Source organism: Nothoprocta perdicaria, unplaced genomic scaffold, assembly GCF_003342845.1.
Source record: "Nothoprocta perdicaria isolate Ctin4 unplaced genomic scaffold, notPer1 scaffold_46, whole genome shotgun sequence".
NCBI lineage: Eukaryota > Metazoa > Chordata > Aves > Tinamiformes > Tinamidae > Nothoprocta > Nothoprocta perdicaria.
Window position 1 is genome coordinate 4143998 of NW_020455710.1, and position 27110 is coordinate 4171107.

The 27110-nt window shown below is 48.3% G+C and overlaps 1 protein-coding gene across 1 annotated transcript in view; it reads left to right on the top strand.

Moving 5' to 3' along the window:
• Nucleotides 1-119: 119 nt before the first annotated feature.
• The window catches only part of MAP2K6 (mitogen-activated protein kinase kinase 6), a 36246-nt gene continuing 9255 nt past the window's right edge, over nucleotides 120-27110 (top strand). Inside the window, exons 1-9 of the mRNA XM_026046752.1 lie at nucleotides 120-379; nucleotides 17562-17628; nucleotides 18508-18556; nucleotides 20693-20806; nucleotides 21954-22073; nucleotides 22902-23018; nucleotides 23430-23481; nucleotides 25359-25486; nucleotides 26220-26297. Coding sequence (XP_025902537.1) covers nucleotides 364-379; nucleotides 17562-17628; nucleotides 18508-18556; nucleotides 20693-20806; nucleotides 21954-22073; nucleotides 22902-23018; nucleotides 23430-23481; nucleotides 25359-25486; nucleotides 26220-26297 — 741 coding nt within the window. The 5' untranslated portion in view covers nucleotides 120-363. The remainder of the gene's footprint in view (nucleotides 380-17561; nucleotides 17629-18507; nucleotides 18557-20692; nucleotides 20807-21953; nucleotides 22074-22901; nucleotides 23019-23429; nucleotides 23482-25358; nucleotides 25487-26219; nucleotides 26298-27110) is intronic.

The following is a 27110-nucleotide window of genomic DNA, read 5'->3' on the forward strand; positions in this document are numbered from 1 at the left end:
CGCGGCGCGCGTCGGGCGCGCGCGTGCGCAGTGCGCGCCCCCGCTCCAAGTTTGGAGCCTGGAGCTGCCAGCCCTGGCCCATCATGTAGGTGCAGCGGAGCCTTCCCTGCCATTGCGAGCAGGGGGGGAGGAGAGCCCCCCCCCGCGCCGTGCAAGCGGCCCTGCACGGTGTGCAATTGCCCGGCGCCCCCCCGCTGCACGGGGAGCTGCGAGAAGCGCCGCTGCACGAAGATCTGAGCGCGGTGCAGTTTGCATCTTTGTTGCAAAACTAGCTCCCGGAGAGAGAGAGAGAGAGAAAGAGAGAAAGAGAGAGGGAGGCAAAGTCTTTTGTGCCTCCCCTCCCCCACCAAAGCAAAGGGGAAAATGTCTCAGGCGAGAGGTAAGGCTCCTGCTTCTGTTCCTTGCAAATATGCAAAAAGCCGTGCATGCATTTTCAAGTGCATGCATGCATTTTCTCGGGATGCAATTGCATTTTGAAGTTTGAGGCTTTCAATGGCTCTCAGTTGCATTTCCTGTTTAGTATGTGCCTTTTTGCAGACACACACACACACTCACACACACAGTTCCTGTAAGGCAGGGCTTGCAGTTCAGCTGTGCATTGACGTTATTTGAATTCTTCTGCGGGGATTACTGAGCCCTTTTTGCCTTTTGCACAGTCAGGACAGATAAAGGGTGCAGAAGAACAGATGCATTTGCTACCGTGCATATGCATGCAAAATGGGCACAATGCATGCGAATTGCAGATTATCTACGGTGCAATATTAAATGAAACTTCTAAAGAAGTCTGTGGAGGAGATGAAAGGTGAAACTTGAGTGGAGTTACCGGGAATTAAATATATACCTATGTTTCCATGGGAAAGTATTGTTCTTGTGCCAGGACTGAGATCATTTTCCACCGATTTCTCCTCCTTAATATTTGGTAACTTTTGGTCAGAGGCAGCAGTGTGGTTTGTAACACCAGCTCGTGAAGAGCATGCAGCAGCAGGCGGCTTTATTTAGCAGTTCGGAGCAGGGGCTCCAGCGCTCCGGATGGAGCGGGAGGGGGATATTTGGGCAGAGGACAACACTGATTTTTACCAGCACAGTGGGGAAGGCTGGAACTCGCTTAAGTTTATGATTGCTCAGGAATTGCTTTGCCTTGTGTCCTGCAAAGAGGGGAAGTTGGGGGATTTCATATTGAAAAAAAAAAAAAAAAATGCTGCAGGAATGTAATAGTCCATGCAAGAGCAGGCTGCAAGTTTCAAGAGGGAGCTGCTCTGGCCATTCATTGTGGCCACAGATGCACATATGTCAGTGCACAGCAATGCAAATGCAGCTTTCTGAGCCTCTTCTAAACGTTTGGATTTCATATTGCAATTGCTTGTTGTTGTATTTTGCAGCATGTTGGAAGCAGGGGGTCAAGCACCATTGCATGGCTCAGGTGGGAGGGCAATCTTGCTGCAGAACTTTTCTACCAGACATGCATGAAGTTGGTGGCCTTGCACTATATGGTTTCCTAGGGGCACATAGGAAGGAGGTGCTCTTGCCACACAGTTTTCCTTTGCAAGAAAAATGTAAAGTTGTTGTATAATTTATTCCTAATTTGGGTTTGCTGCAGTCATCTTTTCCAGCCAAGTGGAGAATTGTAAAAGTTTCCAGGAGAAAGAGCCAAAGAAGTTTGATAATGCAAAATTGAGCAAAAAATGATACCCACAGCACATTTGCAGGACGCTCGCTTGGGGCTCCTCTGCATGTGGGGGGCTCAGAGGGACTGGGCTGTGCTGGGGAAGGTGCTTCTCGGAAAGCCTCCAAGGTGGGAGACCCTGGTCAAGCAAAGCTCCATGCTGGGGCCACTGGGGAGGGGGAGCAGCCCCCAGTGCCTGCACCCCACAGCTCCCAGTGCTGCTCTCAGCTCCCCCTGTGCACCAGAAGAACCAGGGAAATGCAAGTAGCCAACCCACAAAACATGATCTCCATGAATGGCATCATTCTTGAATCCGTTTTCCATCCATCTCGTGCTCTGCAATTTGAGTGCCTGAAGTAGGAATTCCTCGCATAGATAACTTTTTCAAGTTCAGCTGTTCGGGCTGAGGTTTTTCCTGCGAAGGGGTTGGTTGCAGTGCCTGGGTCTGCACCAAAAGTCTCATTCTTTAGAGTGAATTAAGCAAGGCAAGGCCTGCTTCTTGGCATCAGCTGCATGTATTGCACAGGAGGTCAATCTTCAGGTTTTTGAAATACTAAACAGACTTCACCGCTGAGCTGTGCAGCCTTCTACCTGTTTTGGATTGTTGCTGAAGTTGTGAAGCTTGCAAATTTTTTTTTTTCCCCCCTTTTTAAATGCTCCTTGTCATGGGGACAGCAGCAAGAGTCTTTCTCTGATAAGACCTATTGCATGCAATGCATCTCACCCTGGTTGAGGGGCAAAACAGGCCCTGTGTTTGCTGCTGGAGGAGCTACTTCCAACACAACCACGGAATTTACCTTCAAAGAAAAAAAACTACCTGGGCTTGGGAAGCAAGTTCCTCTGCTTCTTTCCATAGCAGAGGAGAACAGATGCTCACAGTCCCCAGCCCCATTACCAGTGCTCTGCAGGGAGACCTCTTAAGACTGTGGTCCAGACCAAGGCAGAAAGACCCTTACCAGCAGGAGCTGCATTTTAGTGCATGGACATTTCCACTTCCAGTTGCCTTTTTAAGTTGCAAAATGGTGTTTAGATGGAAGGAGCAACGTATGGAAAACACAGTTCCAAGCGCAGGACATGCAATCTGTTCCTTACCTTTGGAGTTGAGTTCCTGCTGAACAAGCGTGACTTAGTTTTGAGGGTAGTTCAGGAGAAATTGAATTGTTGCCCAAACATGGAACATTTGGCTGTCATGACTAATAGGATACTTTTCTGGAAGAAAAAATGCAGAAGTCCATATTAATTACAAGCTAAATGCAATCTGAAGCCATAACGCTGAATTCTTGTGGCAACAGATACATTCAAGAGTCTTCCAAATTCATTGTAACGGATGAATTATTCACTTAGCCCACATCAGAAAAACCTGAAAATATGCAAATTTCTCCATTGAAAAAGCAAAAGGGAAGGGGAGAAGTTCCCATTAGAGCACTAATTCAGAAGGAGTTATTGAAATGAACTATTATATTTAACTACAAAGTATTGCAGCACATCGATCTCATTCCCAACTCTTCCACTTGGCTGTTTCAAATATGATTTTCTTCTCTGAGGCTCAAAAGAGATAGGGAAATTATGAGAAACACATCCCACGTGATGCAGGCTGAGCAGGCACCCTATGGACTTTGACCAAAGGCTCTGCACCTATTCAAAATACTACTTTTCAAAGTACTCTTTTCCCAACTAGAAGTGTCCATGGAACAGATATAAAGGCTGAATAGTAGCCTAGAAAAGTCATCCTTGGGTAGATGGGAGGTTTCACTAGCAGGAAAATTAACCTTTCAGCATTGTGGAGATCCCTGCAGGTTGTGCAACGTGCAGCTTGTCTGCTCAGCAGCACCACCAAGCTCCTCACTGTTAACAACTCCCCTTACACAGCCCCTTGGCAGGACAAGGGGGTTGCAAGAGTGGAGGGGGAATTAAGACTTACTAGCATTGGCGACAGGCCATCTTGCAAGGCTTGGATATTAGAAACCCCTCTAATTCACTATTTATTTTTAAACAGAATTTACTCATGGGGACAGCAGTTCCCCGGTGCTAGCCAGGCTGCTCCCAGCCACAGGGACACACTTGCAAGCACTTAAAAACTGTAAAAAAAATAATTGTAGCAATAAAAGGATCAAATTGCAGAGGAAGAGGAGTAAAGACCGGTTTTCTCATCTCTCCCATCACCACCCTCAGTGTTGCTCAGTCCCTGCTTTAGTCACCAAAACCCCCGAGTTTCCTCTGGGGCAACAAGTTCCCCCGTGACACACTGGCTGTTAAGGTGAAGCGAATTATACACGACTAAAACCACAGGAGCAATTAAGAGATGAGACACTTGCTTCTTGCAGGAGCCTTGGCATTAATGGGGCACACTTGCCTTTGAAGTCACACAGACTCTTTCCCAATCGTGTGCACCGTGGCTGCAAATAACCAAGGTGACTAAAAAGTTGTTTTTCCTCCTCCCTCTACACCCAATATGTGCTTTCAATGTCAAGTTTTTCCTCTTGCTGGAAAGTGCCATAAGGAAAGACATTTAGAACTAGCTCATCTAAAACAAGTCCCTGTCCTTGAAGGTTTTGGAACGATATGGTGGCACTAGAAAGAAAATATAAAATATGGTGGCCTTTTTCATAACACAGAAGCACTCAGCACAGCCACTGATGTTGGAAGGGACCTTCGGAGATGATCTAGTCCAACCTCCTGCTCAAGTGGGTTGACCTTYCTTGCAGGTCTCTGAGAAGATGCTTTGAGGACCACAGCATCATCACCCAGTTCATGGCCATTTCCCACCTCTGCCCACCCCTGTTTGCACCCTGCAGACCTGCATTCCTGCATCTGCCCAAATCCTCTTGCCCCACCACCCAAACCCCATAGGAAGCTATTAATCTCCCAGGAAATCCCATCCCAACACCATTGGAACGGGCACATTAGTGCATGCAACTAGTAGGAAAAAAGCCAATGCAACTACTGGGCTCGCAGAAGTGGCATCATTATGTAACACAGAGTCAATCTCAGGTGGTCGGATAAATTGTGGGAATGTTCTTTTAATTTTAGACATGGCCAGAGCTATAATTAAAAAAAGTTTCATTACCTGCAGAGTTACTCAGCTCCCTTCCTTAGCGCCTGCCTGGGAATAGTTTAAGAGATTAGCATTATCAGCTGGAGCAATGTTAGCACTAAAGCAGATCTAGGACCCTGGCCTCATGCCACATTAGATATTATGTTCTGTGGTGAGGGCCAGTGAAGGCTGCTCAGCAAAATGCCCATATTTATTCCATGTGCAAAAGAAATTCCCGCTTTTTGTCTCCCAAATCCACTTTACTTTGCATGCCAACAGGTGCAAATGGGGAAAAGTCTCTTTTGCATGGTAATCCTGGCTCAGTGGAAAACAGTTTGGAAGAGGAAAAGCCAAAACTTTCTTGTACTTTTTTTTTTTCTCTTTTGCCTCCAAGCCAAAGTTGAAGCTTTCCTTCCTTTTAAGCCAGAAACTCCAAGCACTGGGTTGACATTTCAGAGTTCATCCCATCATTAGAGCCCCTAGGGAGCCGAAACGCTTCTGAGTCAGCTCTGCTCTGGAGGTGTTGCAAACAGAKGCTCGGCATCCTTCAGCAGAGCTCCAGGGAGCCACCCGCACGTCCGCATCGGGCAGTGCCAGCCAAGCTCAACACTGCTCCAGGGTGGCACCGGGTACCAAGCAGGGACCCAAATTCCTGCGAATGTGGGGAGAGGAGCCTCGGATGGGCTGCTCGAGTTGGGAGCTGCTCAGGCTCCYATTGCTGGAGGTGGCCATGGACATCCCTTATGGGGCTGCAAAAGACACAGACAACCTTATTCCAGCTCAATTTTGTATTTATAAGGAAGATTTCAAAGAACGTTTTTTTCCTGTCAGAGCAGGAAAACTTGACTGACCCGAGCTGATCTAGTTTCTTGCTGTTTTGTTAGCCTACTTAGCTTGCGATTTTATAGTTAGAGCTAGATCTCTCCCAGCTACTCTGCGCTGATCAAAAAATCATTATAAGAAGCTAAAGCCTGAGGTGCACCCCCTGCCCCTGCATTCACATAGGACTGGGGAAAAATAAAATAGTAGAACCTGAAGACAAGATGCAAAGGATAAAGCAGCAGCGGCAGAAAATTAAGTGCAGGAGTCAACACTTTTTTGTAAGGCCTGCAAAAAGCACAGGCTCCATCACCTCTTCTAAACCAAAATATGCAATGACATCCCATGAAACAGCATTTGTCAGCATCACGTGGCCCTAGGGCATCACGTGCCTCTTCTGCTGTGGAAGGCTCAAGCTACAACTTTTTTTACACCTACATAGTTTTAACAGGTCTGATGAAGTTCCCTATTCAGTTAATTACTGGTTTGACACTCGAGCGACAAGTTGCATTATAAAAATACAGCCTTGCTCCAGGTTGCCATTTCACATGTTTATTGCTTCTTAGCAGTTTAAGGTCAAAAAAAGAAAGCAACTTAAAGTCCCATCTTTCATGGCTCTGAAGTGGTAGAGTGACCACCTGGAACAAGCCAACCTCAATAACACAGGTCATTGAGGAGGGAGTATTTTTCTTAAATGACGGTCCAGAATCGATTACTAATTTAGGACGTAAGGGAGCAAATCCCAGGAAACTTTCTTATTAATTCCCAACATACCATTTGCTAATGAGCAACATGCTTCCGAACCCCATAACAGCCTGCTGGACCTTCATGCTTGCATCAGTGAACAGACAGAGCCCTCCAAGAAGGGGATGCAGACGAGAAGGCCCTTTTAGCATCAGCTGCATGCAGAGGTTCGTACAGCACCCGGCACTGCCCTTGGCACGACAGACCCCATCACCCTGGGGCACTKCTCCCAGGGCTGCCAGCTGGAGCTGAGGGACACTTTCCAGCCTTAATTTCAACGGAATTCATTCTTCCCAGTGCTGCTTTAATTGCCTACAATTAGGGTCTCCAGTGCTGCAAAAATAMTAATAAAGCCAAGTTTGGCTTCGTAAGGACTGAATGTTGCTTTTGAGCAAYTGATGCAGCTGTTTAGAAAAGGAAGCACTAGAACGTTCATAAATTTATGCATGCTACTGCCCAGGGTTTGAAAGCACAGGGATGTTTGGCATTTATTGCAGTTTTATTTGGGAATCTGAAACACCTGTAGGATYGAAGAGCAGCTGCCCACCTTCTTTTGGGGCAGTAATTTGATGTGCTCTCRGGAAAACACCAAAAACCCCTTAGGCTGAGCTGCACATTGAGCTGAGGTGTCAGAGCACAAAGCCCCAGCATTGTCCCCAAATGCCTCACTAGGAGCAACGAGCTGCAGCACATAATGGGGTGCCCAGAGAGGGACAGAGCCCCCAGCTCCTGCACCAGCCAGCGCTGCTTAGCGATGTGCAAGCAGAGATGTGAGCTTAATTCCAAACCCTAGGCAGAGTTTGGAGCAGCAGTAGGATGCAGGAACTACAGGAGYAGCACCAGGACACAGAAACTGCGGTAATTTTCCTTGCAAGCTTGAACCTCCCTGAGGTTCAGGAGGAGATGTGACCTTAACCTGCAGTGTCCTCATGCAGATTTGTTTCTGTCCGCAGAGATGCTAATGGTTGATGCTAAAGCTCCTTCCCAAGCAGACCTTAGTACTTAACCRTACTAATTAAATGCTTTCAAAAACCACAAGATTGACCTTCACTGCATGCCCACAGATTTTCCTCACATTTAACAAGCACAGGGTTGACAGTAGCCTATTAAGGGAGAAGAAAGGCAATGCTGTAGATATTATTGCTTTTTTCAACCTGGTCTAAAGCRTTTTCAATTTTTTTAAATATAAAAACCAGAAACCATAATGCCTAATAACTTCTACCATGAGATACCAACTTGGAGATGATGAGAGCTGGGATTGGATAAAGCAGAGCCTAATCAGATAGCACACCTAAAACCAAAGTTTACTCAGATATCCCTGCAAGAAGCCACAATAGCCATTATACACGCAGGTGCTTTAGCAACCCATCCCATGTGGTGTAGGGTTGTCCTCCACCGAACACCCTCTGGAAAAAACACAAGTAAAAGCAACTCTGATTTCCTTACCCTTCCTAAGGACACCAGTAAAGTGTTTATTACTAATAAAGCTTGAAGCATTTCTAYTGAGGACTTGAACTACTGCCAGGGCATCAGTTGTGCAAATTAGCTAAAAGACCAAATCTGGGCATTGCCGTGGTACAGATAAAGCAGTATCCCAACAGCAGGGAGAGCCTCAAACTGTCCCTGGCAGCCAAGGGGTGACAGACACAGCAGCCAGGTTATTAGTAGCAAATTATTTTCTGAAGATAAGACGGGCTGAATTCATAGTAGGCTCTTTTTGGCAGGGCTCGACCTTTGGGCTTGCATCTCCCCAGCAAATTGCTGGGAAATACCAAAGCTCTGCCCTTGCAAACCCATCTGAGAGGCAAAAGAACAAGATATTTTTTATTTTTTCCATGTGGCATGACTGAACTTTCATTCATGTCATTGGACAGCTTCCTTTATGGCTCAGCACGTGATTTTTTTTCTGTTTTCCCCCTCCCCTCAAAAATATTTGGTACTTCCTCTGCAAGAAACTAAAAGCTTTATGCTTGATAAGAGGCTGGGACAGCTTCCTGGAGTAGGAAAGCAGCCTCCTGTGCGCTTCAAAACAAACCCCACAGCGTTCAAAAGCACTTACTTTGCCTTGGCGATTCAGGACCCATCTTGCAAGAGCATCTCCCCAGGCAGCACCCAAGCAAAGGGGCTGCAGCCCCTGGGCACCCTGCTTTTAAAGGCCTTGCTGCATCTGCACTGCAAGGAGCAATGTGGGAGAGGGAATCAGAGCTGATTCAGAGCAGTTGCAGCCAATAAGGCTCTCGTTGGGAAGGCCTGGGCCTTTTTTTTTATTTTTTTTTATTTTTTTTATTTTTTTTTATTTTACCCTAAAGAAAACAGCGAAGTGTGATTTATGTATTTATTTATTCATTTTTGCATATCCTGATCTTGAAATTACTTAGGCGTGTGCTGAACTTGGGGCATGCGAGTCTTTCCGCTGGAGTCAGGGGGACTGAATGTGCCTGCTCTTGAGCACGCGCATAAGAATTTACAAGGTTGGGGATATATTTTGTCCTGGTTGCTAAGTAGGATGGACATTATGGGTCTGTGTAGATGATTTATGCAAGCCTGCTTTATCCTGGCTTCCTTTTYTTTCCCCCTCCATTTCTGCATATCTAGTCCTGCAACCTAGTAAAAAGAAATGCCATTTTTGAGAGCGTGTGTGTGTTTATAACTGGAACTACAGTCCCGAACCTTGTACAGGGACCTCTATAGAGGCTTTGATAGAAAGGCTTATAAAGGGCGTTTTGTATTTCCAGATCCTGATTTAGAAGGCTGGGAGGGCTGTAACCTCCTAAGGGGATGCGATCCATGTGGACGGACACGGGCAGAGCAAAACCTGCTCATTTGCAGCAGGGGTACTTTTTKGGGGGAAAAAATGCAGAGAACCCGTGGTGTCCCCCATCATGATGCTGTTCTGCAAGGCTGTTTTTCGGCTGTGTCCCAAATTGCAGCAAAACCTTCAAGCCCCGTTGGCTTGATTTCCCTTGTGGAGGTTGGAGCCGGAGTTTGCTGCCGTGCCCATGCACAGTGGGAGCTGGTTCCTGCCCAACACGGCTCCAAYGATTTGGCTGCAAATTAAAAAAAACCCAGCAAATAACCTCATCGTGCAACCAGGAGGAGGTGGTGATTTTTAAATGCATCCGAGTGCTGTTTGCAACGCAGAAGATGTCCTAAAATTATCTTCAATATAACACTTCTGCTTGAAACAAACAATTGCCAGCTGCCAAAGGGAACAGCAAATGGATAATGTTTTCCCAGGAGGAGCAGCATGATGGTGGCAGGTTCAGCTGTGCAGCTTAATATTGTACATCCAGGGATGAGGAAACTTGGAGTGAAGACACTTGCTGCAGAAATGGCTTGGGGCACATTTCCATGAATGTCTTCATTTGGGAGTAAAAGTTATCGACACTCTAATTACAACTTCCAGAACGAAATCAAATGGTCAGTTGCCCCTCTGTGGTGTTTGGAACATAAATTGCTCTTTTTTTTTTCCCCTAAAGTGGCTTTATTCGTGGAGGATTTCTATGCAGCGCAATAGCAGTAGAAGATGGCTTGATAACAGCACATGTCTGGCGTTTACAATATGCTGAAGAAGTTGAATCTGTTCTTGGTAAAATGAGACTCCTGTGGCTGCCTGGAGTGCATGGGAACAGAACTAAAGCTGTAGATTGGATTACCCTGTGATACCATTTATGTTGTGATATATCCCACCGGGTGGGTGATGACACCAAGACAGAACTCCCCCCAAAAAGGAGGGATGCCTATTTGGTGGGCAGAGAGTATGTCTCAAGCAATGTACATTAGTACTCGTCTGGTGACTTAATTTGCCATTTGTAGACTTCAGCATAGTCTACATGGCTGCATGATCTACATATGTAGATGCGGCATATCTTTGCATGGCTCCATGCATGGAATTTTGCAAGGAACTTTCCCTTTCTGCCCTGCAAAGCCCTYCTCAATCGCCCGGAGGAGCAGGAGATGATGAGCTCCACGATGCCGTGTGTCCCCCGTGGACTGCATCCTCCTCCGTGGCGTCTGGGTGCCCGTGGCAGGTGCTCTTTGACAAAAAAGAAATGCAAGCAGAAGCTGCAGCAGGGAAAACAGCCACAGCCTCCCAATCCCACGGCACAAAAGCCCTGCTGTTCCCAGGGCGAATTCCAAGGGCCTTTCTGCACATCCCATTCCAGCAAACTCCCACTAGATGCAGGCGACCAAGGTTGGGAAAACAAGGCAGCAACTAAACCAGAARTCCCTCAGAAATATCCCCCTGAGGGTCAGGAGGCTCCTGACAAACAGCGTCCCCGGCCAGGGATTTCCCTGGATTTCCTTGTTTGAGATATGCAGAAAAAAAAACGAGTCGTGGGACAGGAAGCCAGTGAAGCCAGTGGACCTTGGCAGAAGGAAAACACAGGCTTGATTTATGGATTTCTGGTGACTCAAGGGAGTGACTCCCCCTGCTGCTCATATTGCTCCGCTTTTATTAGTGTTATTTCTAGTGATAACTGTGGTGATGGGAGAGGTCACAGGGGCTTGTGGCTCCGTGGGATCTCCCTCCACCAATTCAGCCTTTCCAAAACATTCCTGCTGGGCAGTGCTGCCCCGGGTGCCATGGCCACGTCTTTGGTGYGCCTTACCCAAATGTGGTCAATTTGAGACCGTTCCGTGGGTCCTCTGGCAGGAAGGGAGCTTAGGAGTCATGAAGCATCTCTACAACTGGAGGGAGTTGGCAGAGGATTGTGGATTCCCATTTCCCACCAGCCTGGGAGATGCCCATGCTGAGGATGAAGATGGTGAGCTCTGGAGAGGATGCTGCAGCTGGGCATCAGCTTGGCACACGATGAGGCACCTGTGCTGTGCTGGAGCCCAGCTCTGCCACATCCCGAGCATCTTCTCTGCAAGGTGACAGGGCTGCATTTGCACAGAGGTGCCAGCTGTAGCTCCTCGTGAGCAGTCCTGTCCTTTCCTGCAGGTTGTCCTGCATGAGGTCTTGCAGGTTGGGGCACCTGCAGGAGAAGTTCAGCCGTGTTGCAAGAGGAGGTTTCATATTAAAGTCTGTTGTGCCCTATCCTGAAACCCGTAGTCCATAAAGCAGCTCAGCGAGGTTGCAGCAACATCCGTGGGGCACAGAAGGTCATCCTGAACCATCCTTCCCTATGCCTGGCCAGAAGGTCATGTCACCCTATTCATCAGGTGGTCAGCCTGCATCGTACAGCTGGTGTTGGGGGTTCTCGCCTCATAAGAACCTGTTGGAAGGTTGTTCCAGCATGTGATTTCTGCAGGTAGTGCCTGGCTTCCAGCAAGCTCTTATGGACCAGGAGAGGAAAACGCTGCCCTAGCTGCTTACCCGCATCTCCTGCCAGCCCTGCCGTCCTGGGCATGTCTTAGCACACCATCTCCCATCTAATCTCTATCAAAGCGTCCCGTCTGTTTTGCATTCACAAGGTCCTAACCCATTTCACATTTGAAGTGCTGTCTTATCAGAGTGACAGACTCCTGCAACCAAAACGTGCGGCTAGATAAGAAGCTGCTGCATCCCTCCAGCTTCCTTCCGTGCTGCGGCGAGTGAGCCGCGTGAAAAGGGAGCAGAGGAAGAGGAGATCAGCCCGAATCAGGAAATGAGCTTCAAAACAGAATTGCTAAAACACAGAGCTTGCTGGAAGGCCGGCATGGGGGTCCTGGTGTTTGCACCCTTTGGGGGCAGCAAGCTTCCCCAGCTGAAAATGCAGCTCTCCCGTGCAGCAGGGAGCAGCACCGAGGGCGCTAGCATTGCACAGCCCTTGCTGCACAGTTCGCTCCGTGCACCTCTGCTGCTCCTTGCAAAACGCCGGCTATTTTGGTTCAGGGCCTCTCCCGCGCCGGGTTTATTACAGGTTGCAGGACTGAGTCATGGGAGCCAGCGAGCGCTGCGAGCAGCCAGCGCGCGGCACCGCGGGTGCTCCGGTGTCGCGGCCGCAGCCGCCGGTTGTTTCCTGGGGGATTTGGGACCTCTTGTGCACAGTGAGCGCTGCGCGTGTGTCCAGGCGAGCTCTGCCCTGACCTGCAGGAGCGCTGGGGATTCACGTGGAGCGAGCACCGGTGCCGTGCCGTGCTGTCCGGCCGGCTCCACCAGCAGCGCGCGGTTCCAGGTGCTGGTTTTCCAGATGCGGGCAGCAGGTTTTTCCCTCCCCTTGTCCTCACCGCCCCAGCTGCTTTGCAAGGAGAACGAAACAGCCTCCGGGGTTGGCTCCGGTCACCCGATCCCTGCCTACCCAGTCGGGTTGCATTGGGTTTAGGGGATGTGCCAGCTGCAGTGGAGGCACTGGCACATTTGCCTCTTCCCGGCTCCCCAGCTGGAGCAACACACCGCGGTGTCCACTGGCTCTGTGGGGCAGGGGGAGGACCAGGAAAAAGGACTCAAGTGATCTTTGCAGGTTTGGCATTAAATGAGATTTTGGGTTTTTTTTGAGGATTGCATGGAGTGMCCGCAGTTCATAGGACCCGCAGGCTGCCCCGCGCGTGGCTCTGGTGCAGCCCTCCCTTCCCCGGAGCAGCCCCGCGAGGAGTTGTTAAGGAAACGCATTTCCAGTTTGCCGTTTCCAGGGAGTTACTGCAAACAGCGGCGAGTCAGGACCCAGATAGCGGCCACGCACCGGGCACGGCCTCCCCGGTGCCACCTCCCTACCGCGCTGTCCCCTTCGCTCCGGCAGTGGTGGAGATGCAGGTGATGGCACTTGGTGATGGCACTTTGGCAGCTCAGTGATGATGCATCAAGGTGGCAAATGCTGCAAAACATTCACTTCGTCTCCTGCCGTGACCTTTAGCTGAAACTTCACTAGTTTTTAAGCATCCCTTGCATTTAAGGTCCTTCTCAACTGCTCTGTGATCTTAGTGGGTTATACCAGTGCGATCCCAAATGGGCTTGTGGCAACTGGGAGCATCGCTCGTGTATTAATCAAGCATAATTTGCAAGCATAAATAATAAACCTGTGAGACGATCTTTAATCCTTTSCATATGAAATATTGGGGGATTTTACCCTCTTTGGTCACCTTGTGTGAGGTTCAGCCATGTGCTGATGTCCTTTGCCTTCAAGGATCAAGACCAAAAGCTGTTCCCTGCAGGGCATTTTTCATGGGCATTTGGAAAAAAACCTTCATTCTCTTTGGAATAAGAGCCAATAACTTGGCTTTTAATGGCTTTCTAGAAAAGCAGAGAAAAAATCATTAGGAAAGCCAGGAAGAGCAGTGAGCCACTGCTGGAGAAGTCGGAGAAAGAGGCATTTCCCTCCTGTGAAATTTTATAGGAGACTCATATGCTGAAGAGTATTACTTGAGAGAAAGCGTCGCTCCATGGCTATTGAACATGGCTTTAATAATAAATTGCGGTGGAGACAAAACTGGTTAATATCCTTTGAAGGAAACAGGAGCTTTTTGTGGCAAGAAATGATTTACTTTGGATTACATAAAAACATTTTTGACTGCGGGGAGAAGTCTGGAGACCAGGGAATGAGGTTGTCCTCCAGAAGCAAAAGTTTATTTTCTGTTACAGCACATGTGGGATGTGAATTCCTCTGTCTTCCCTTTCTCTGTTATTCTCCGTTATGGTTCCTACATTTTTTTTTTTTCAGTGAAACTTTGAAGTTTCCTCAGTTCATATTGATATTTAACATGGCTCTAATTGAAATGGGCTGGCAACATTAATCTCCATGTACTGTCTGTCAGTGGCAGTGGAGAGAGGTTAATAAACCTATTGGAAGTTGTACGTTCCTCCCTTCCCTCAGGAACTGGGCTTAAGCCCTTCACAGGGAAGTGTTTAATGTGTTTTTTTGCTAAGTCAGTTTTGCTTTCTCCTGGAATAATTCTGTCTTCAAGCCTCATTTTATTCTCTGCATTGACTTCCCTGCACTGAGGTAGTCAGTGCCCTTTTTTAGGGCACACGTGTGTAGCTGTCACCGGGAAAATTGCCGTGATGTTGTAACTAATACCTTGGATTAGTGCTGTCTGCATCGTTGGGCTTTTCTGTTAAGCACTGAGCTTTCTTGAAGGTGGTGACTTCTCCAGCTCCACGCGAGGCAGTAATTGCTTTGCTAAAYGAGGATAGAGTTAAGCTTCTGCTTAAAGTCAAGGACAGCCTGAACGCTTTGCAGAATCAGAGCTTCATTCTGAAGCGGTTCCTCTGCCTTGCTCAAAGCCATTCTCTTTTCCCTCAATTATTCTGAGAACTTGCCTTTTGGAGTCGAGTGTTTATGAGAGTCTCCGTGTGGAAAATTGCAGGGACAAGCTCTAAAATGAGCTTTAGCTCGCAGGCTCGGAGACCAGAAAGCCACCAGTGGGTGGTTGTGCCAGAAATACATGGTTTTTTGGGTGCCTGGAAGCAGATGTTTGATCCCATTTGTTAATTAGCCAGGACTCGGAGCCTGGTGAAGGAGCTTCATGCTTCGTGTCCATGGGCTTGTGGTCTTGCAGACAAGGATTTGCATTAAACCCCTCCAAGCTCTGATGCTCCAGCTAGTTTAGCCAGTGAATTTAAAGCTCTTGTGAGGAACCCGTGCTGATAAGGGCACCCACATGGTGGTTTACTTTGGGATACAAAACTACAAGTAATAACGATTTGTAAAGATATGAAAGAATACAGGTTTCTTTTTTTTTTTTTTTTCTGGTGGATGGAGTAGGCAATGTCAAATTTGGAGGGTTCTTGATAAATGGAAGTGAAATGTCTCCACGCTTGGAGCTCCTGCACAAATTATCTTCCCGCTCCAAATTGCAATTTCTATGCAGTGTGTTCTTCCAAAGCCTACGTCTTCTGCGCTAAACTGGAGGCTTGTTATTTTGACAGAAAGATCCTTGCCTGGCAGTTATTATTGAGGAAGACGCATCTCGGGACTTCCAATTAAAAAGGATAATAAACCACCCCAAGCGCCAGAGCCTGCGCTGGGGGAAGCTCCTTGCAGGGAGGATGAGCACTGCTGTGCATGCACATCTGCAGCAGATGCCCGGGGTCTCCTATTGTGCCTTTCTCTTGTATTTTTTTATGCAAAGCTAATGTAGTGCTGGAAAAGGGGCAGCGTGTTCTGTATCTTCCCTGCAGGTGTGTTTGCATGTAGGTGTTGGGATTTCACACAAGGATGCAGCGAGAGCATCGTGTTGGYGCTGCAGGTGTCAATGCCAACCACTGTAATTCCAGTGTGCAATGCCTCCTGTCATGAGGCCCGTGTTTTCTTCTTATCATTGCCGTTGCTTTCTTCATTCTTGAAAAGAAAACCCCAAAGCACATGAAACTGCGCCTGTGTCTTGGCAACTCGCGGATGCGAACAGATTGTGCTTCAAAAAAATGGCAAAGCTTCAAAATATTGTATTCTGTTCAGAAGAGACAAGGAAAATAAACTCCCCAAAGTGCAGATTTTATTTCACCAGAAGGCTTTTAATATTTATTTGGGTTGGGCATTTTGCTACTTGGTTCTTCTGGTGACATCACTTGTGAACTGTGATAAGATTAACTGCGGCACAATCTGCCCTGGACCATGTTCAAATTAGGTTCATGTCCAGTGGGTTTGTTTTCACCCTGCCGAGGATGGAGTCAGGTTTTTGGAGCAAAGAGGTCACAGGGATTTCACTCCAAGATTGCCAAATAAATGGGATTTTTATCTGTTTGCCTTGCGAAGCCTTTGCTTTTGAGATTCTGGGTTTGGGTGTTTCTTTCTTCTCTTTCTTTTGGTAAAACAAGATGATATCAAGAATGCTGTTACTGATTCTATGTCCTGTGGGACACAACGTGCCCTTGTCCAGCAGCTTGGGCAGCAGCAGCAGCTCGAGCTCTGGCACAGCGGGACTTGATGCTTCGTTCTTGATTCTGCTTTTTACAGACCTTCATAATACAATTAAGGAAACAACCAGAAATAAAAGGGTCAAATGAACAGCTCTGCTAACTGTAGAGATTCCTTCACTTGTTCTTATAATTATTTTTTCTTCCCTGAAGACCAGCTTCCACCTCTTGGGAAATTTGAGAGCTATTCCTCATGCCTCTGARTAATCCCGCTTCTTTTGACTTCATATGTGGCCTGTTCTCTGGTAGACTGGAGCCTCCTTGGAGCTCCAAGAACTAGCTTTTTTCTTCCTATGTGAGTCTGCAGCACTGCAGATGGTTGATGACAAGCAAGAACACATTTGTTGTCTCCAATAAATGCTTTTCCCACGAGGTTTCAGCGGCTTGTCCCGTACCGGAGTTATTCCTTGCCAAACAGGGCGAGCGTGATCTCGTCTCCTGGAGTGTGTTGGGAAAGGGGAATATCAGTCTGAATTGATAAATTGCCTCCAAAAAGGTCATTTTCAGTCCTGGGTTCCTGCCCTTTGATCTCGCAGCCCTGCAGCACCGGGATGCGCAGGCATCATGTCAGGAGGAAAGACAAACTCACACAGGCAGAGGTGAAGTTTGAGAGAGAGTTTTGGGAGCAGCGAGTAAAAATCGTGCTTGGAAGAAAGGCAGTAATTAATACAAATTGTTAGGTTAAAAATGTTTAAAGTCTAAATTAGATGCTTGTGCTTTTTTGGGTACCACAGATTTCATTACACACCCAAACAGCCAGATGTTTACCTTGGGGTTTTGTTGACATGACTTATGTTTCAGGTTATTTTATCCACGAATTCAAAACCCCGTGCTGAAATGTGGCTGTATATGTTTAGTCATAAAAAGGTTCTTGTATTTCTCTAGTCTGCTGGCTCTTGCATCTGCCGACTTGGACCCCATTTACAGGAGAGGCTGCATTTGAACCGCCCCGGCATTTGAGCGTTATCCAGCTCAGAAAAGCTTGGCTGGTCAATGCGAACAGAAACCGATGGTTTTGAAACCTGAAAACTCAATTCTGCCTTATTTTTGGTGCGTTTGCTCAGCTTTAATGACCAAGGTAGAATGGCAGTTTAAACAGAATCTGGTTCTGGATTTTCAGATTCCATTCTAAAGGATTTAAAATCCTGCCAGGGTTCACACTTGCGTATCTGGAATGGTTTAAAACCTGTCTAAGGAGCAGTCTGAGGGATCCTACGTGGGCAGAGCTGATGAAGGAGAAATACCTTCCTGCTTGCATCTCGTCTTTGCGGGAGCTCCTGCCTGTTTTCTGTACCGGGTTGGCAGCCGGCACTTGTGGCTCCAAGCGGAGCCCTGCCGAACAAAGACACTTTATGCTTTGAACTCTGTGCCCTGAGTCTACACCACTAGCCCGGCCTGGCATTTATGTTAAATAAGGTCAACAAATATAGGCAAGCTCTATTTTGCAAATTAAAACCAAGAAAAAAAAAAAAAAAAAGCTTTTTTTGGGAAATAAAAAAGTCTGACTCTTTCTCGTTTCGCAGGCAAGAAGAGAAACCCTGGGCTGAAAATTCCTAAGGAAGCCTTTGAGCAACCACAGACAAGCTCCACGTAAGTCTCCAAAGGCCAAAGGGAGAATAAGGAGCAAAACCAGGAGCCCGGCTGCCTTCCCGAGGTTGCCACCGTTGTGGCCACGGTGGCCGCACGCTGGCCGAGCTGTGTCCCGCCTAGAGATGTGTCAGGCAAGGCTCAGCTTAAGTCTGCGATGCTCTGCTTAAGCCTGGCCGTGAGCAGTTGCAGGGTTATGAATCCATACGCTCCTGGACACATGAGCGTGGAGGCCAGCGTTGAAACCAGGCAGATGTGTCCGGGCTGGAGCGCTCAGCGTGCCCGAGGAGCCTTCGTCTTCTCTGGGGTCAATCCTCCTGTGTCCGGGGCTGGAGCAGGAGAGATCCCTGTCCCGCCAAAAACTGTATTCCAAAGGAAAAACAGCGCTACATCTGCCACGGCCTGTTAAGAAACAATTATAGAGACAATTGCAAAGCAAAGTGTAGGACTTAAATTAATCTCTTTTCCTTAAACTTAGATGCTTTTGAAAGCTATTSCCATATCTTACACACACACGTGAAAAAAAAAGAGGAAATGGTTTGTTTTTTGACCTCTAATCCATTTTTCATACAGGCTAACAGAGGTTGGATTCTYTCCACCTCACTTTGCTTCCATAGGAAGGCTCTCAGCCCGTTGGAAGCACTAATCTCGCTGCGTCCCTTCGCGTGGGACTTGGATGCAGATGTGTGAAATTCCAGCCCCAGCAGCTTCCTTCCCTTCTCACCCCGTCCTGGGGGGACATTGCGAATCTTGGCAGCGTCTGCCCATCCTGCAAGGCCAGGAGACCTGCTGGTGTGAGGGGACAACCCCAGGGACCCTGCGGCCGTGGAAGTTACTCCATCCTGAAGCAGTTCACATATTTTCCCCTTTTCTCCCCCACAGGCCACCCAGAGATCTGGACTCCAAAGCCTGCATCTCCATTGGCGAGGAGGTAAGGTTAGGAGGTGTGGTGAGCAGAAGGCTCTTGGGAGAAGGTGGCCCTCCTTGCCTAGCTGCTGTGGCACTGGGTGCTTCTCCAGATGGGCTGCTCGGACGCTTGCTTCCCAGCTAGTTTGGGGTAAAAAGGAGCAGGTTCATAAACACCGTCTGTGAAATGTGTTGTATTTTGCATGAAATGAGTTGGGGGGTGCTCAGCTAGTGCATTAGAGGGTGCTGGATCTTCTGCCAGTTTGGGGAATCTAGATGGAAGAGACCAGCACGTAAGCAAATCCTCCAGTGAAGAAGGAGGATTTCACTCCTTCTTCCACTCACCCCTTGCATTTCCATACAGGACCCTGGGATCCCTTATGGGTGTCCCCCTCATTCACAGTGACAGCTCATTGCGCAGCTTTTCTAAACCAAAATGAAGCCCAGCTCACGTGTTCCCAATACCTCATGGTTATAACCCAAGATCACATGCTGTTTTCAAAGAGCTTTGGCTTCATCTCCTTCAGGGTATCTGTACGGGGGAAAGGTTCCCTAAATCTTTCTGCAGCCACTGAGATTGCTGGAATTGCTCGAACACAGCATTGCATTTGGTGCCTATGCGTGTATAGCCTTCATTTAAATTTTTTTGTACTTGAAAAACAGGCACTCTGTTCATCTAGGGGAAAAAAACAGACATTTTTGCCCTCCTTTTTGCTCAAACAACAAAAAACTGGTGAGAATACAGGTAAATCTGAGCTTTGGAAATTCCTCCCTTGCCTTAACAATGTGCAGCTAGTCCCCTGGAAACATCAGCTACAAAGCAACAGGATTGCAAACGGCAGATTTGACTTTCCTTTTCAATTCCTTTGCTAATTTAAAGCCTTCGTGCAAAGTATTTCCCCTTGCTAATGTTGAAGGCCGCCTCATCAGGAGTCTAAGGCAGGTTGGCTCTTCCTGTCCTGGAAGCAAAAGTCTGTAGCAGCATGGAAACCATTCCCTCTGATGGTATAAAATTACAGCAGAAAAAAAAAAAAAACCCAGAGAGAGCCATTGTGATAGGAGAAAATGGCATGGCAGCATTCATAAAAGCACATTAAAGCTAGGCAATAAATTTATTAGGTGCAAAAGATAGGCCCCGGTGTCAGGGAGCTAATTTATGAAGTGAAACACGAACCCGGTGGCATTTCAGAATTTCTATCTTTGGATGCTTTTCCTTCATTTGGGAGTTTGTATTTTCCCTGGCATAGAGCAGAGGCTGGCAGGTGGACAGAGCGCAAGATGCCGCCGGAACGAAGTGGCCTGGAGTGCGGTGACGAGAGCGGTGTCTTCCAAGAAAATCACCTCTCCCGCCGCGGTGCCCAGGACAAGGAGGAGCTGGAGGCTCCAGAGAGGCTCCGTGCGGAGGCAGAGAGCCCGTGCTGGGTGGTCGAATGTGGCACATAGCCCTGGAGCTCTGGCCTCTTTGGAGAGGCAGCATCTTGCATGGCTTGAATTTCCCACGGACCCACTATGTGCTCGGCCAGAGATCCGAGTATCTTCTCCACGAGCCTTTGCAAACGTATCCTGGATCCCTCCAGAAAGCCTCTTCCCCCTTCTCTGTTCYGTTTTGCTGCTGAATTTAAGAAATCCCGCACGAATCCATGGCATGAGCTGGCGCGCCGTGACTCGGCTCGTTCTACCCCACGTTGCTCTGCTGGGCGAAGGGCTTGGGCGCTTGTGTGCTCAGCAAACAGCATGGCCCATTTCTAGGAGTGAAAGCACCTCTGAAATGTCCAAAACCAACAATAATAAGCACAAAACAGAGCCGCCGCACAGTGTCGTGGTGGCAGGAGAAGGGCAGGTTGGGGCGCAGGGCGCCGAACAAAGTTATCCTTTGGGCAAGGCCAGGAGAAAGGGATGGCRAATGTGAGACAGAATAAATGTTTTGTGGTTTCAAAATGGGGCACGCTCGGCCGGTGTTTGGCCCATCTACAGGGCTGGTGAAATAAGCTTTTCCAGGCCTGTAAACCGCTTGGAGGTATTTCCATGCTTGTTTTGGGGAGGAGGACAGAAGGCAAAAAAAAAAAAGGAAAAAAAAGAAGAAAAAAGGAAGAAAAATAAAAAGACCGAAGAGGATTTGTAAGGGAAACCCTCCTGTCTCTAATGTTTTTCTCCCCCGCAGAACTTTGAGGTGAAAGCCGACGACCTGGAGCCCATCTCCGAGCTGGGACGAGGTGCGTACGGGGTGGTGGAGAAGATGCGGCACATGCCGAGCGGGCAGATCATGGCCGTGAAGGTAGAGTGAAGCCTCCCGAGGTGCCTTCTGTGTGTGTCGTTGTGTGGGGACGCCCCTGAGCGCTCGGTCGGGCTCCTCTCTAACCTTGCTTCTTCTCACGCATGCCTTTACTGGGGATGACCTCTTCCATCCTCTCTYTGCACAGGGGCCATGAGGACGAGGTAGAGTTGGACCCCGTTTAACCAAAAAAAGAGATATATTTGAAAACTGTGTCACATAACATCCTTTTAGCACTATACAGACATACCGTCCATCTATATAACATTTCCATTTCCAGTAGAGTTTTAAAAGCTATTTGTCTTTATTTTAAATATGCACACTTTCTTCTAGGGTAGTGTACCTTCAGATTCAGGGCTCTGCATGACAGGAATGATTGTAATTGTAACAGCGTGCTGTAAGTCGGGTTGCATAATGTAATATTCTTCAGCTGGGACTTTTCTTGACTCTTTGGAATAGGAACTTCTTTTTTCTTGTTGGGCTTTTTGCATAATGTCTGGTGCAGGAGGGTCATGGCAGAGGTTTGTAGATGCTGTTATGAAAAATAATACTTTTGTTTCATAAGCTTGCAGTTTAAGAAAATAGTCATGTGAGGATGCGTGTTTTGGGAGGGGCTATTTTTGCAGAGCCAAATTTTAGCTCAAATTTCTACCCAGAAGAAAAAAAAAAAGTGAGAAATGATGAAGAGCTGAAAGTTATGGGCAAACTGAAGTTGTAGATCCTCAGGTTGTGACGTGCAGGGGATGTGTCTCAGGGCCTTCATGTCATGCGTTTTGTCTTCTTTTTTGCTGTGGTGTTCACCAAAATGCAAAAGTCCTTTTCAAGGAGAGTGGCAGGGGTGAAGAGGGATTGGCAGGAACATTCAAGTCTGTTGAATGTTCCCTGTTCAAGTTGAATGTTCAAGTCCCTGGAAGTCATGGGTTTCCCACAGCCCAGAATTTGATATCCTGCTCCATCCTTCTCCCCCAAACCTCAGATACCTTTAGCTGTTGCAAAAAAGTGGCATTAGCAGGGAACATAAGATTGCCTGCAACATGGGGTAATACTGACCCTTCTCCATCTTCCTGTGTTCCCACTGTGCATGGTGAGTGTCCTATGGAGCATCCTATGGAGATGCTGATGACCAATGCTGCAATGCTTTGTGTTCCAGCGAATCCGAGCCACGGTGAACAGCCAGGAGCAGAAGAGGTTACTGATGGATCTGGATATCTCCATGAGGACGGTAGACTGCCCCTTCACTGTCACCTTCTATGGGGCACTTTTCCGAGAGGTATGGCATTCCAGAGACCCCCTGCCCTGCTTGTAGTCTGTGGACGTGAGAGGCTTGTCATGGGCACTACTAGAAMAGAGAAGACTGGGCTCTAGCAAAAGTCCCTTTCAATTCTTTCTGTCTGGGAGGTTGGATCCATCCAGGGCTCTGAGCTGGACTCCCTCCCTGCCAGGGTTTTAATCTACCTGTAGACATGAAGACTTGGTAGAATTTGGATTTGCTGAGTTTCTGCCTCTGTTACTTAGGGCCATTTCTTGTGCAAGGAGAGGCATGTTCCCACGCAAGGAGGAGCAGAGGGCACATGAGGGCTGTGRAAGGGCCGTTGTGCCGGGACACTTGGGCTTGGTCGGGGGTTTGACTGACGGGGACAACCGGGTGTTGAGAGCATTGACTCACAGTGTGATCCCTCAGTGCTAATATTGTCCTGACTTGCGATGAGAAAGCCACATGGAGGAGAAGCTCTGAAGATTTAATGAAGAATTTAAGCATAGCTTCTGCGGAGCTGAGTCTTCCCTTGCTCAGTGTTTGTGGAGTGGCCTGAGCACTTAGGAATCCCATTAACTTTCAGAACTCCTGAACTGGGAGGACTCTGCTTTGGGGAGAGATGGCACCAATTTTACCCCAAGTGTTAGTGAAGGTGGACAACAGTTACTTAAGGTTGTGGAGAGAAAAGATAAGCACAATGGAGTTTTGCTGAATGACTTCTGAAAGACAGGGAAGAGACAGGGAACAGGCCAGCAAGAGGCAAGTGCCAACGAAGACCTGTGCCCATGAACGGGAAGGATGATCCATTCCAGTGTGCACATATTTACCCTCTTTCTCCCCCAGGGAGATGTGTGGATTTGCATGGARCTGATGGATACCTCACTGGACAAATTCTACAAGCATGTCATTGACAAAGGCCTGACGATTCCTGAAGACATCTTAGGGAAAATAGCCGTCTCTGTGAGTATTAGCAAGGGATGAGGGAAGGGGAAGGGAAATTCTTCTCTAAGCCACGTCCTTCATGACTCTCCATCCCAGTCATCTTTGCGTTGGGAAGATTGTGGCCCACCATTCAGCACATATGTACATCCCTAGGTAGCTTCCAGTATTTGGTCAGAAATGATGTTCCTTATAAGCCATAAATAAAGTTGTTCCAGGATATATTGTAGTTTAGAGGCAGCACAGCGTTGGCTATGGAGAGGGCTCTACAGCTGGTTTGCCCTCTCCTGATAGTCTTGGGAGATCCTTGGGTCCCCAGCGTCACCTCTGGCTGCCACGTGATGGAGGGATTAGTGGGCAGTGAAGGCAAGGGGCATTTTCTTCCCATCATGGTTTTGCCAGCTCTAACTCACTCTCCACTTGCTGTTGCAGATCGTAAAAGCACTAGAACACCTACACAGTAAGCTCTCCGTGATCCACAGAGGTGAGTGCCATCCGCGCGGCTGGTGACGGTGCTGGCTTCTGCCAGCCCTGTGCCAGGTGCCCTTTCCCCTCCCCAGACAAGGTGCTCCCAAGGTAGCCAGGATAAAGTGGGGCTTTGACAGCAAAATGTTCCCTCACATCTCAGGATTAGCAAAGCCTAGTTAGAGGAAGTGTCTGATTTGCTCTTTGGAAACTCCATGCTCTCCCCAGTGTTTCCCGCTGCGTGGGAGAAGTGGCCTCCAGCCTGTCCCTGCTGGCAGAGAGAAAGGGCTTCTTCCTGCAGCCTGGCTGCATTCCCTTGGAGTGCATTTCCCTAATCAGAAGGGCTAATCCATGCTGTGCTTGAACACCTCCAGAGTATTAATAAAAGACTTTCTCTCTGACCTTGGTGAGCTTTGGATGAGAAGCTTGCAGGCTTCTACCTGCAAGAAGGCAAGGTAGAAGATGGCAAGGGAAGATGCAGGTGAGCAGTGTTTCCACACGGGCATGGTCACTCATGCAGTCAGCAAACCAGTCACCATCCCCTTGGCATCCATCCATTGATACCTACCCATGGGGCAGAAGGGGTAGGTGTCTAAAATGGCATCAAGTGAACTTGGGAATACCCTCCTGAGACTCTTTTTGGCATTTCCCTGCTTAGAGCGTCTCAAAGATGTCATGAACATACTTAGAAAGAAAAAGGAAATTGCCATGTTGCTGCTTGACACCTTTATTTTTAAAGGATCATTTTCAATTTGTCATGAGGAAGAAAAAGGCCTCTCTGGAGTGTGTGACTGCTGGGGAAAGAACGGGTTGAAGTGAAAAGAGTTCAGCTGTAACAGGCGGCCACATTTTGTACATTATGCATGGGGCTGGGGGTTGAGTTCCTGCCTTCTATATAATTTAAAGTGGGTGGAAAATGCTGCTCAGCTTCTGGATTTCTGTTTGCTTGTTTGCTTTCCACTGAAATAGGTACTATTTTAACATAGTAACAGATGGGTGAGGATCTCAGATACCTGAAGCTTTTGGTTGCAGAGCGTTGATTGGAGGGAGGGTGTTAAGGAACTGCAAACCACTCAGTTCTAATGGGCAGGACTCCAAAGCGGCTTGTGGCCACCTTCAGACAGTGTTTCAGCTCTTCTCTTTAATAGTTTATCATATGTAAATAGAGGCCCTGCTCCTGTCGATCTCTCCTGTAGATCCTCCTCTCTCTTGCCAGGCCTTCACTTCCCCCTTTGATGGTGATCATAACTGGTTTCATGAGAAAGGTGCAAACGCAAATAGAATGTAAGGCTGTAATGGGAAGCAGATAAATCTGACAGTAATAGATGAGACATTGACCTAATTTCCATAGGATGTGGAGCACCCACATGCCTGCTGGTGTTCCCGTTGCCTTCATGTACGATACCCTTAAAATCAGAGGCCACTTCTGAAGCTGCAATCCTTCTGTCTTAGCTTACTGCTCCCTGGGACACACACTCCTCTTCCCACTTTTCTGCCCACTCCTTTTCCCCAAATGTTTTTCCTTATGCTGCCTTGAGAGCAGCTCCAGCTGGTGACTCAGCAGTGAGCTGGACTTCTGTAGACGTGTTTAGGAGATGCTCTCAGCCCTGCTGAGGTTGCTTCTCCCAACCCCTGCTTGCTATCATGAGGTGGCCACATGCACTGCTTTGGCTCATGCAGCCCCATGAGAAGGGAAGGGACGTTTCCAGGATGCATGACAGGCCCATGAAGCACTTGTTTTGCTTGTAATAGCTCCTGGCTTTCCCGCGAGCAGTAGCCATGGGGTTTGCACAGGCACCAGGGGTGCCCTCTAGTGATAGGAAGCTCGTTAATTCTTTGGCTTTAGCACAGCCACCCACGCGTGACAGTGACTGTGGTATGTGTTCCTTCTTGCAGATGTAAAGCCCTCTAACGTGTTGATCAATACGCAGGGGCAGGTGAAAATGTGCGATTTTGGAATTAGCGGTTACCTCGTTGACTCGGTTGCTAAAACCATGGACGCGGGATGCAAACCCTACATGGCTGTAAGTTGAGCCGGGGAGAAGCCGGGTGGGAAACCTGCTGCAGCCRGAGGAATATGAGACTGGGCATCAGGTTGTCCTAAAGGGGAAGGATCAGCATCTGGCATGGGTCCTAGGCACTCGATTTGGAAGGCGTATCTCTGAAGTTATATGTAAAGGGGAATAGAGGAGACAGGTCTCCCAGGTCGAATCAGGTCTCCTGGGCACTGCTTCCTGCTCCTTTACCACCTCTGTGACCTTGAGAGGGCCCTGTAATTACTCCGTGTTGTATTTTTGCCATTTGCCCTATGGGGACAATGAGACTTGCTTCCTGGGAGAAGAAAAACAGTCCTTAGAGAATGGGCCCTTCAAGCTCCTCCGTGGGAGCTGCTGCTCGTGCCTTGTTCTCTGGGGAGACATTTCGGAGAGGGGAAGCAGTTAGGGAGAACTGAGGTCTATCACCTCTGCATGTGCCAGGGCTCCAGCACCTCTGGGGCAGAAATCRTCAGCTTCTGGCGACTCGTTTCTCTATCTGCCCAAACTGGCGAGGACGTACCRCAGGATTTGGCTCCAAGGTGGCCAAGGGAGCAAACTGAGTGACCTCGGTTGGGTGGTCCTGGCCTGTCACCCTTAAARGATCTGCCTTAGTTTGGCTGCTGTTCCAGGACGTGGTGGTTCCCGCTGGAGAGCCCTGGGTTAGGCAGTGCTGAACTGGAACCATTCACRATTTTCCAACTCTCTTTTTCTCTCTTTTTAGCCGGAAAGAATTAATCCAGAGCTGAACCAGAAGGGATACAGTGTCAAATCTGATATCTGGAGCCTGGGAATCACCATGGTAGGGTGATTGGAGGGTTGAATGTTCTTTGTGAGATCATTTTCTTCCCCATGGTCCTCCTGACACTTGTTCCCTGGGAGGCCGGCGGGGGCAGGAATGGGAATTGTCAGTTTGTACCGTTCACCCCTTGTATGTTGCCAAATAATTGGCAGCTTTTTGGCCAGCTCCTTGCTAGTAGCTTCACCACCGTAATACCTCCAAACTGAGCTCAAGCTCCTTCACGGGGTGACATGGAGAGGACACATAGAGGACATACAGGCTGTATGGAGGCTATACATAACCTTCCAGAGGATCCTGCCGAGCACGTGGCTCCACTGCACGTGCTCCTTGGCAAGCTAATGCCATCTTCCATTGCAGAGAGACAGGAAGAAAGAGAAAGAGAAATTGGAAGCGGGAAAAGGCRATGGGGCCATGCCAGCATCCAGCTTGGAGAGTGCGAGGCCATGGGCTGCCACCTCTCCTTGCACTTGCCCCTTTCCTGCTYGGGATGCTGGGGCCAGCCGTGGCCGCGGGCTGCCGGGAGGTGGCAGCATGGGCTAAGGCAAGGGCGCGTGTCCAGCACCGCGCGGCTGCCGTCTGGGAGCAGGTCTGGTTTCCAAGGAGGGAAAAAAGCCTGTAGCAATTAGCACAATCTGCCTCTGGAAAGCAGGGAGCGATGGCATCTCCCAAACGTCAGGAGAACTGATGTTTAGTGGGAATCCATCTGCTTGCAAGTCATTTGCTAGGGCTGCTATCTTTACAAGCTTTTGTTTTTCTTTAATTTCTCTCTTAAGTGAAGTCTAATATAAGAGTAGCAGAGAGACAGGTCCTACT